Source organism: Chiloscyllium plagiosum, chromosome 50 (genome assembly GCF_004010195.1).
Source record: "Chiloscyllium plagiosum isolate BGI_BamShark_2017 chromosome 50, ASM401019v2, whole genome shotgun sequence".
NCBI classification, from domain to species: domain Eukaryota; kingdom Metazoa; phylum Chordata; class Chondrichthyes; order Orectolobiformes; family Hemiscylliidae; genus Chiloscyllium; species Chiloscyllium plagiosum.
The window spans coordinates 6,702,462-6,713,198 of NC_057759.1; the positions used below are offsets into that span (position 1 = coordinate 6,702,462).

A 10,737-nucleotide genomic window follows, 5' to 3' on the forward strand; every position below is an offset into this window, starting at 1 on the left:
CCAACACAGGAGGAAGTATAAATGGAGCCTTTGGATGGAAGGCTGCTTTCAGTGATGGATTGGGCTGTGTTCACAACTGACTGTAATTTCTTGTGGTCTTGGGGAGAACAGTACCCATACCACACTGTGACACATCCAGATAGGTGGTGTGCATCGATAAAAATTTGCAGGAGTCTTTATAGACACGGTGAATTTCCTTAGCCTCCTGAGGATATCTGCTTGGTGAATATGTTTGGGTAATTGTCAATCTCAGCCTGCCAGTTTCTGCTGTGTGAATAGGAGAAGTTAAAAACTAACAGTCCCTGTCAGCTTTTACTTTGTGAAGGTTCAATTAAGAATCCTTCCCTATCAGGGTCCGAATTGTAAATGTGAGTGTATTTATCAATGTTTGCCTGACAAATTTTCTTTTGGGAACATGTGAATGTAGTTATCAATTTTCCCTGGTAGTTTCTGCTCTGTGAATATGAAAATGTAGTTATTAATCTCTAAATAAAAACCAAAGAACTGCAGATGCTGGAAATCAGAAACAAAATCAAATTGCTGGAAAAGCTCAGCAGGTCTGACAGAGTCTATGGACAGAAATCAGAGTTAAAAGTTCCAGTCCAGTAACCCTTCCTGAGAACTGATGGTAGCCAGGAAATGATTAGTTTTTCTGCAGAAGGTAAAGTATGTTGAAGGGTCAGCAGTAAGTGGCAGATGGATGTAGAATCCAAAGATCATGGTCAGATGAGGAAGGTGAATCACTATTAACAGGGACTGTTAGTGACTGCTGGTGTATAATAGCAGACCTTGTGATAAAAGGCCTGGTGTGAGAGGTTCTGGGTAATGACATGGGAAAGCTCTAGCCCTAGTTGTAGAACTCAGTATTAGGTCCAGAAGGCTGTTGTGATCCCAACCAGAAAATGAGGTACTATTCTTCCAGCTTGCTCTGAGTTTTAGCTGGAGCACTGCAGCAAGCCTGAGGCAGAGATGTTCATCAGGGAACTGGGTGGTGTGTTGAAGTGGCTGGCAAGTGGAAGCTCAGGGTCTTGTTTTCTGGACGGAATGTCGGTGTTTGGCAAAGTGGACACCCAATCTACACTCAGTTTCCCCAGAATAGAGAAGACCACGTGGCAGCTAAGAAAATGCACACACTCAGTTCTGAGAAATGGTCACTAGATCTCAAATGTAACACTGATTTCTTCTGTTATCAATCTCTACCTGTCAGTTTCTCCTGTGAATATCAGAGTGTCATTATCAAACCATACATGTCAATTTAAGTAATTTGAAACAGAGTGTTATCAATCTGTTCCAATAATTTTCTGCTTTGTGAATGAGAATGTCTTCCTCTGAAATGTCCTGCCATGTGCATTTGAGTGTGATTGACCAATCTGTCCCTGTTATATTCTGCTCTGTGTAACTCAAGATGTAGCTGTGAATCTGTATTTGTCAATGTCTAGTTTATAAATTTTCAAATGCATTTATCAGATTGTACCTGCCAGTGTTTTTGAAGTGTGTGTGGGGGTTTGGGGTTGTGTGCTTAAGTATCATGCTCTCCCTTTTAGTTTCTGCAGAGTGAATGTGTGACAGCAGCCATCAATCTCCGTCTGTCAGTTTTTGTTGTGTCCACATGAGAGTTCAGGAATTGAGCAAACCTTGTCAGTTTGTGCTGTGTGACTGAACGTCAAGTCCTCATTCAGTACCAGTCACTTTCAACTCTCATGCATCAAAAGTTGCTTAATTCGCTGACAGCCAATAATATTCTATGAGTCCAATGGTGACAAGGAATCTATTCTTGTTTGCCATCTGGTTCACTAATGTCCTTTAAGGAAGGAATCTGCCATCCTTACCTGGTCTGGCCTATATGTGTCTCCAGACCCACAGCAATGTGACTGACACATAACTACCCCCTGGGCAGTTAGGGATGGGTAATAAATGCTGGCCTCACCAGTGATTCTCTCATCCCATGAATGAATTTAGGAAAAAGAATTCTCTGTGACTGTGGTTGATTCTGTGATATTAGATTTTAGGGTGTTGTGATTGGGCCTTAATCACTTCTGCATTATGAAATTTATGGTAGAGTCACAGAATTGGTACAGCCATCCATTTGTGTCCAGACTGGGATATTCTGTTATTCACCTATGCTCCATACTAGTTTCCAGTAACTGTTGGGATTCTGAACTTTATCCACTCACTGCCAGTATCTCTATCAAAATGATAATTTGAGATTATTTCTGGAGGGGAAGGGGAAGAGGGGAAGAGGGGGAAGGGGGGAAGAGGAGGAAGGAGGGGAAGAGGAAGGAGGGGAAGAGGAAGGAGGGGAAGAGGAAGGAGGGGAAGAGGAAGGAGGGGAAGAGGAAGGAGGGGAAGAGGAAGGAGGGGAAGAGGAAGGAGGGGAAGAGGAAGGAGGGGAAGAGGAAGGAGGGGAAGAGGAAGGAGGGGAAGAGGAAGGAGGGGAAGAGGAAGGAGGGGAAGAGGAAGGAGGGGAAGAGGAAGGAGGGGAAGAGGAAGGAGGGGAAGAGGAAGGAGGGGAAGAGGAAGGAGGGGAAGAGGAAGGAGGGGAAGAGGAAGGAGGGGAAGAGGAAGGAGGGGAAGAGGAAGGAGGGGAAGAGGAAGGAGGGGAAGAGGAAGGAGGGGAAGAGGAAGGAGGGGAAGAGGAAGGAGGGGAAGAGGAAGGAGGGGAAGAGGAAGGAGGGGAAGAGGAAGGAGGGGAAGAGGAAGGAGGGGAAGAGGAAGGAGGGGAAGAGGAAGGAGGGGAAGAGGAAGGAGGGGAAGAGGAAGGAGGGGAAGAGGAAGGAGGGGAAGAGGAAGGAGGGGAAGAGGAAGGAGGGGAAGAGGAAGGAGGGGAAGAGGAAGGAGGGGAAGAGGAAGGAGGGGAAGAGGAAGGAGGGGAAGAGGAAGGAGGGGAAGAGGAAGGAGGGGAAGAGGAAGGAGGGGAAGAGGAAGGAGGGGAAGAGGAAGGAGGGGAAGAGGAAGGAGGGGAAGAGGAAGGAGGGGAAGAGGGGAGGGGATCTTTGATAACTATAGGAGAAAGTGAGGACTGCAGATGCTGGAGATCAGAGCTGAAAATGTGTTGCTGAAAAAGCGCAGCAGGTCAGGCAGCATCCAAGGAGCAGGAGAATCAACGTTTCGGGCATAAGCCCTTCTTCAGGATTCCTGAAGAAGGGCTTATGCCCGAAACGTCGATTCTCCTGCTTCTTTGATGCTGCCTGACCTGCTGCCCTTTGATAACTATAGTACCAGTTTTGTTCTGTGGGCAACAGCATCAGGTAGAGTATGTGTATCTCATTCTCTTTCCATGTTCAGTTGTGTTTTTTTGGTCTGAGTGTATGATAAATTTGATCAATATTCACTAACCTTTTGTGATTGAGGGATTAATGTTACCTTTGCCATGAATCTGAATTTTATTACATTCAGACTTTTTAAAATATTTTGTGTATGCAGTAATCTTTATCAGTTGCTGCTGGACACTAAGATATAACATCTGACACTAACTGAAACGATTAATGGTTTGGTGAATCAACTTATAACTGTCCATATTTGGAAATACCTGGGCCTAAATTTCTTTTCTTTTCCCTTTCAGCATTAACTGGCTGCGTGTGAGTGAGTTTTCTGTTATGCTGCCAATCTATATCACTTTAAAGGACTGACACTTTTTTTAAGTTGCTTTGTGTTTCCCGTTCTGCATGTCATGATCTGATACACTTTATAAGGTGGGTTTAATGCCTTATAAATCAGTGTTTCCTATATTAAAAAAGTATGGAAATGCTTCTGCATTACTCAGGCCCTCAACCAGAATGTGAGAGTGTGGAGAAAGTGTGTGTTCATCAGCACCAGGCTCAGTGTGAGAATGAGATTCATTCACTCTCTGATACTAGATATCAATGTGCTCCTTATTCTTGGTTATTGTGTTTCACTGTGCGAGTGTCATCCAAATTGAAACATGTCACTTTTAGTAACTGCTACTGTACTTCAGTGTTCAAACTTGTGCTACTTGACATGAATGAGGTACTATCCATTGCCACTGGACTCAGCTCCTGTCCGTGAAAGTGGATGTGTTTGTATATGTGTTAATCTCTAGCACTGCACATGTCGTTCAAAATTTGTCCACAGCCAATGTTCTTTAGTTTTAGCCTGTAGGATCCAGGGACAACTGAACATGCAACACATTGCAGCAGAAAAACATCTGTGCTTTTCTTCAGAATTTAGGGGAGAAAAGCAATGGACTTTTGTAACTCCTATAATGCAGAGACTAACCGGGAACAATAGGGATATCAAGGTCTGGTTTTCAGAATGCTATCAATTTTTGCACTGTGACACGTTTTAACCAATGAATTAATGATCAGTATTCACCGAACCCATTTGCAACGAAGTGAACACTTCAACTGCATTCCAGCTGACTGACCACATGTTCTTTGTACAGGAAAGAGAATTGGCCAATTCTATTTTATTTGCCAATGTGGACAGGATCTGGTGCAAGCCACTAGCAGACTCTTGCATCGCTCTATGCTAGGGAGGGGAAAATCAAAAGGACTTTTATTTTCCACCATTCTGTGAAGAATAGTTCAATAAATTGAATTTGAAAATGTAAATGTCAACTCATGTTGAAAAAAAAAAATTGAGCAGCTTAACAAACCAACCAATTTTGGCTCTCTCTTTCATTCTGAAATGCTTTAAATAGTAATGATCCAATTCTAATGACTCCTTCAGAAAACTATATCCTGATTCCTTGCTTTTTTTTGTACTATAATAAAGGGAGGGTCAAGAGGAATGCAGGGCTCTTCATAGAAAATCAAAAGGAGTTTCGAAATACATACAGAATAATTTAAAAAAAACTTTCTTGCTGTACAGAAAAATAAAATAACTACAAAATGATGAAATGGAGAATGAGGTTACGATACAGATGGAGTTGACAGCTTCTCTGCTGCCATAATAGTTTTACAAAAATGGAATGCTGGTTGAAAGGAATTAGAATTGTTAGCTCAGTCAACTGTTATGTTGTTATAGACTGTCTTTGATCAGTCAGACTTAATAATTTGAAGTGTTGAAATCAGTTTGATGAAATGTTTTCTGCTAGTTGTGGTGTATATGGATTTTCATTACTTTTAGATGTTGGAATGAGTATTTCAGGATGTCGTACAAATTTGCAACAATTGTAAATCAGTCAGTAGCTGTGTGTGAGAGAATGGTGTGTGTGCATATGTATGCAAGCACACATGAGAGGGTGGGTTGGTGATGATGGTTGTGTGTACGTCAGGCTTTGGCTCAGAGGTTCATTTGGAATTTACACTGTTTAGTTGTGCCTTTCACATAGGACTTCTATTTATCAAAAGATTAATTTTGTCCTTCTCAGTTACTGATAATGCCAAAGTTTCCTTCTATATCTTCAGAAATCCTTGCTGTAATAATGTAACAGAATGATCTGTTTGTTCACCTTGACTGTAAGTTTAAAATTGCCTTCATTACATGTGGAGTTAATGCAGTTCCTGAATGGATATTTCATAAGAGGATACAATCTATCCCTTTTCTGATGTTGCAAATGATAGTTGACTAAGCATCATGGCATTTATTGGAACTGAGCTGTTGTGCATTGAGTATAGGGAGAAATCAAAAAATATATTACATCAGTTGTGTTTGACGCTTGGATTGAATGTATACTTCTGGAAATTAAGCTCAATGTGTATCGGACTCAATCCACTCTGACTGTGGAAAGGATGTTCTCCAATCTGACAACAGTAACATACCTGCTGGTTGTTAGAAGCAGCTGGTCACACGCGGCTTTGTACTGAGGAAATATTACACTGTCTTGGTCCATCAATCATTTGCCTGGAGGAAGACATGAGGGATATTTCCTGTAAATCACCATCAGCTAAGTAATTCTTTGTTTTTAAACTGGGCAATGTGAACAGAGCAAGGACTGGTTACAATCTCGCTGTGAGCTCCTCCCAGTCTTTTTTTCTGTTTGCGAAATTCTAAAAAATTTACTATGGTACAAAAACTAACCAATATCTGCAAGTTCAATATTCAGTTCCCAATACATTAACTGTTGAAGGAAGAACAACAGACACTACTCTCACATTTAGATATACTGTCCTTTAATTACCTACTATTTCATGTTTATTCGCAACAAACAGCATGAAATAGAAACTAAACAATGAATTCCCATCAGAGTTTAGGGGATTGCAAACCCCAAGAATGTCCCACAGCAGCTTCTTCCCGCTCTGCCTCCCTCAGCAGGCCCACACACAGCCCGAGAAAGGCCTCTCTCTTCCCCCCAGCCCGCTCACTCCAAGTTCCGGGACCAGTTCCTGCTCCGCTCGGCCTCTTACAAATAGCCCCCGGTTCTCCCTGAACTCACCCCGAATCAATCCCGGTCTCGGAGCCCCCTCTGTGTCCCAGGCTCCCATCCCGATGTGCTGCTGGAAGGAGCCTGCTGTTCCCTCGCTTCCCTGGGCGCTGATCTCTCCATTGCGGTCTGTTTCAAACAAACCTCTTGCACTCACTGAGTAAATGCCCATCAATGGCAGCGCTGGGGGAGGGTCTCACGCATGCGCTCCTCTACTCAGGAACAGTCAGCTTTGGCGGAAGGGCAGTATCGCGCATGCGCCTAAGGATGCAGGAATATTTTATTCACATTAAACTGACTGTGACAGCAGCGGTGATAAATCCAGCGCAATATTGGGGATTGGGATTAAAGCACAAATATTACTTCCAAAAAAGGGAATGTTTTCTCTAGAGCAGAGATGACTGCGGTGGGAACACATGATTGAAGTATAAACGATTTATGAGGCGTGTGGGTCAGGGTGAATATTTGAGCGAGCGAGCAATCACAAGTGATGCTTGGGTAATGATATGGTAAGGGTAAGGATTCTCGCTATGGTGAAGGGTTAGATGTAAAGATGTTGAGGGAATTTCAGAAAAATCTTCTCACTCAGCAAGTGGTGGAAATCTGGAAGACACTGCATGCGAAGGTAGTGGAGGCCAGAAACCTTAACCTTTAAAAAAGTATTTGGATGAGCACTTCAAATGTCAGTTCCGGAGCCACCATTCACGCTGGGATATGAACGGTGAATATCTCCCCAGGCAAACCAAAAAGAAACGTGTCTCCGTCTTTGAGTACTGGGCGGCACGGTGGCCCAGTGGTTAGCACTGCTGCCTTACAGCGCCTGTAGACCCGGGTTCAATTCCTGACTCAGGCGACTGACTGTGTGGAGTTTGCACATTCTCCCCGTGTCTGCGTGGGTTTCCTCCGGGTGCTCCGGTTTCCTCCCACAGTCCAAAGATGTGCGGGTCAGGTGAATTGGCCATGCTAAATTGCCCGTAGTGTTAGGTTAAAGGGGTAAAGGTAGGGGTATGGGTGGGTTGCGCTTCGGCGGGTCGGTGTGGACTTGTTGGGCCGAAAGGCCTGTTTCCACACTGTAAGTAATCTAATCTAATCTACTAGGAGCAGATACATCTCGCGATTGGCGGTTCATGCCTTTAGTTCTATGCCTCGTCGACTCGAACCTGGGTCTCTGGCGCTGTTTTCTCCGATATCAGATTACAGGCTTTCTGCTGTCGGTTAGAGATTATCAAAATGGACCGAGATCAAACCAGAGCAGCTGCAGGGCTGGGATGGCAAATGTGGAGTTTTTGCTGATGTCAGAACTAGTGCAAAAAGGCTGGGCGACATTAAAATATTGACTAAAGACGATTAATGAGCTCAGTCGGAAGAACGGTCTGTAATGTTTTATCAACATATCGGAGTGCTTTCAAAATGTGAAATGAAGAGATTAATTGCAGTTCTTGGCGCTTGTTTTTGTTTCTGCCAGTTCTTTAGGTCCAAAAAAGAGAAAAAAAGTAGAAAGAGATAGATGCAGTTCGGCAAATGAATGAGCGAGAGAGATTGTCTGAAGTATATATATAACCTAATTAACAAGTATTGATGAATTCCCCTCTGAACAACGTTCTCCTTTTTTATACATCATTTTTCTATGTAAAACATACTCCGTTATATGTGAAATGGCGGGCTTTTCAAATTGGAAGGAAAGGTGTTGATGATTTGGCGCTGGCATCAAGAGTAGAGAATCTGCCCTCTCTTCTCCCTGACTCTCGGGAGCATATTAAACACCAGTGAATCTGTTTTCTTTCTATTTGCTCAAGTCACTCTCTAATATTTGATTATTCTGGGAGCGACAAGCCCCGGTTGGGGTGTAAGCCCTGAGTGTCACCACTGAGAAACAAAAGAAGTGCTCCTTTTCTTACAGACCCACGGGTGGATACATTACACATTTATTTTTTTAATTTCCAAAACTAATGGCGGGTTCTGTTGTGTTGCAGAATAGTGTACATGAGGCTTTCTGCTGTCGGTTAGAAGCTTTCAAAACGAACCGAGATCAAACCAGAACAGTTGCCGGACTGGAATTGTTAATGTGGAGCTTTTGCAATAAGGGAGCACGGTATTAAAATAAAACCTAAAGGCGGTGTTCGTTATTAATGCGCTCACGCCGAAGAACGTTCAAAAAATCCTCACAGGGCTGAATGAGGGTATTCATTCCCTCTGAAGACAATCTCGAATCCTTCAAATAGCTTCTAGTCTCGTTACGCGAAAGAAAAATAGCAAATTAATGACTAAATACGTTTGCATTGTTTTCCGTAAATCTCCCTTCTCTGATCTACATTTCGGCAGGATTTTCAAATTTGGAAGAAAACAGTTGATGATTTGGCGCCATGTTTTCCCGCCCGCTTTCTCAGCAATGATCATATAGTTAGATCTGGTGCGAACACCAAGGGAGGATTTAATCTGGTATTAACACTGCACTACTATAATGAAGCATGTGAAAATTACATAACATTCACAACAGCGTATATTCTAATCACTGCCGTTTGTGCGATCTGTGTCTTCAATTAACTTTTCTGAAATGCATTACTAATGTGACGCCCGTCCCCCTTTAATATTATTCAAAGCCATGTTCCAAAAACTGCGATCGCTTCCCGCTTTCCCCGGATGGTTTAGTGGTTCTGAAAAGTGTGTCTGTCTCTCTCTCTCTCTGATTCTGAAGGTGGCGGATCATTGCCTGATCTGTGTGTAATAGGCGGGAGGAAAGGCGGGGTTTAAAACAGCCCAGACAAACTGAACAACCGAACGTTTACCCGCCGTGAATCAATCGAAACAAGCCCGCCAATTTAAACATCTTAAAAGCTAATGCAGTGTTCAAAGTGACAACCGGAAGCGACAGGGACAGACCACTATGAACACCGGAGGAAACATCAAAGAAGCGCTTCGCAGGAGGCTCCCAAGCACTGATGATGTCGCCTAGCCAGGGGACGAAACGTTTGCAACAAAAACTTCCAGCTCGGCGAACAGAACCACAACAGCTAATGCAGTGTACACCGATAAAAGGACAGAATTTCACTTTACGATTAGATTACCCACAGTGTGGAGACAGGCCCTTCGGTCCAACAAGTCCACACCGACCCTCCAAAGAGCAACCCCACCCAGACCCTTTCCTTACATTTACTCCTGACTAATCCACCTAACACTATGGGCAATTTAGCCATAGCCAATTCACCTGACATGCACATCTTTGGACTGTGGGAGGAAATCGGAGCATCCAGAGGAAACCCACGCAGACACGGGGAGAATGTGCAAACTCCACACAGATGTCCCAGGCGCTGAGGCAGCAGTGCAAACCACTGAACCAACGTGGTGCCCCTGGATCTTTTTTATTACCCCGAGATTGTGGAATACCCCGAAGACAATGTGGAATTGTTGCCTGAACTGTCTGTAACAGGCAGATGGAAGGAACACGCCATGAAAACATCCGCAGGGTCTCAGAATCAAAACTGAACAAAGTAACTTTCCTGAACTGGTCAGTGAAATACAAATACTACAATATGTCACATTCGTGACTGGGTACAGTTCTAAGTCGCGAAATGAAATAACCAGATGGAGATCAATAAACCCTCCCTATATGATACCTGCCCCATTCACAGGTCTCCGCTCTCGTAAACCATGGCATGTGTGTATTTGAGTTAATCAGATCAATTAATATCTAAGGAAGGTTTGCGCTCGGTGCCGGGACGGGTAACATTGGAACCGGGCTCAGCTCTTTCCCGAGAGATGTGGGTGGCTCTGATAAGAGCCTTTGGGTTCAGATGGTTACATGTTACACCGACTGGTTCATTTCTTTGCTGCTGTCTTGGTCACTTTCGCTTTGGGTTTGGCCTTGCCTTTAGTCGGTTTGCTGAGGGGTTTGGGGGCTTTAGGACCCTTGGTCTTTTTCACCTTCTTCACGGGAGTGCGTTTCTTTGGCGCTGCTTTGCTCACCGCTTTCTTTGGCGGCGCCGGCTTCTTGCCGCTCGCTTTCTTGGCTGGGGATTTCTTGGCTGGGGATTTCTTGACTGTCGCTTTCTTGGCCGGTGATTTCTTGACTGTCACCTTCTTGGCCGGTGATTTCTTGACTGTCACCTTCTTGGCCGGTGATTTCTTCACGGCCGGTTTCTTGGCGGCCGCTGATGTTCCCGCCTTCTTTTCCGCTTTTGCCTTGACTGGATTCTTAGGGAGTTTGAAGGAGCCGGAGACGCCATGGCCCTTGACCAGAACAAGGGAGCCGTTCGCCAGGCACCTCCTGATACTCATCTTGATCTGTGCCTTTCGCTTTCCCACATCGATCCCGCTTCTCTCCAGCGCCTTCTTTACAGCGGACAGAGACGCCCCTCTGCGATCCTTCATATCCCCGACACCCTTCAGAATCAGCTCTCCCAACCCGGGACCGG

The 10,737-nt window shown here is 44.3% G+C and overlaps 1 protein-coding gene and 1 long non-coding RNA gene across 3 annotated transcripts in view; both read right to left on the reverse strand.

Annotated features, from left to right (window-relative positions):
* Nucleotides 1-6,364, reverse strand: part of LOC122544641 — a 16,654-nt gene extending 10,290 nt beyond the window's left edge. For both annotated transcript variants that reach the window (XR_006310388.1, XR_006310387.1), the window contains exons 1-2: nt 6,338-6,364; nt 5,724-5,805 (exon numbers count right to left, since the gene is read on the reverse strand). This is a non-coding gene — a long non-coding RNA (uncharacterized LOC122544641). The remainder of the gene's footprint in view (nt 1-5,723; nt 5,806-6,337) is intronic.
* Nucleotides 6,365-9,590: 3,226 nt separating this feature from the next.
* LOC122544538 (histone H1.01-like) lies at nt 9,591-10,730 on the reverse strand. The gene has a single exon (XM_043683852.1). It carries the CDS (start codon nt 10,691-10,693, stop codon nt 10,142-10,144), a length of 552 nt encoding a protein of 183 aa, XP_043539787.1. The 5' UTR covers nt 10,694-10,730; the 3' UTR covers nt 9,591-10,141.
* Nucleotides 10,731-10,737: the final 7 nt, after the last annotated feature.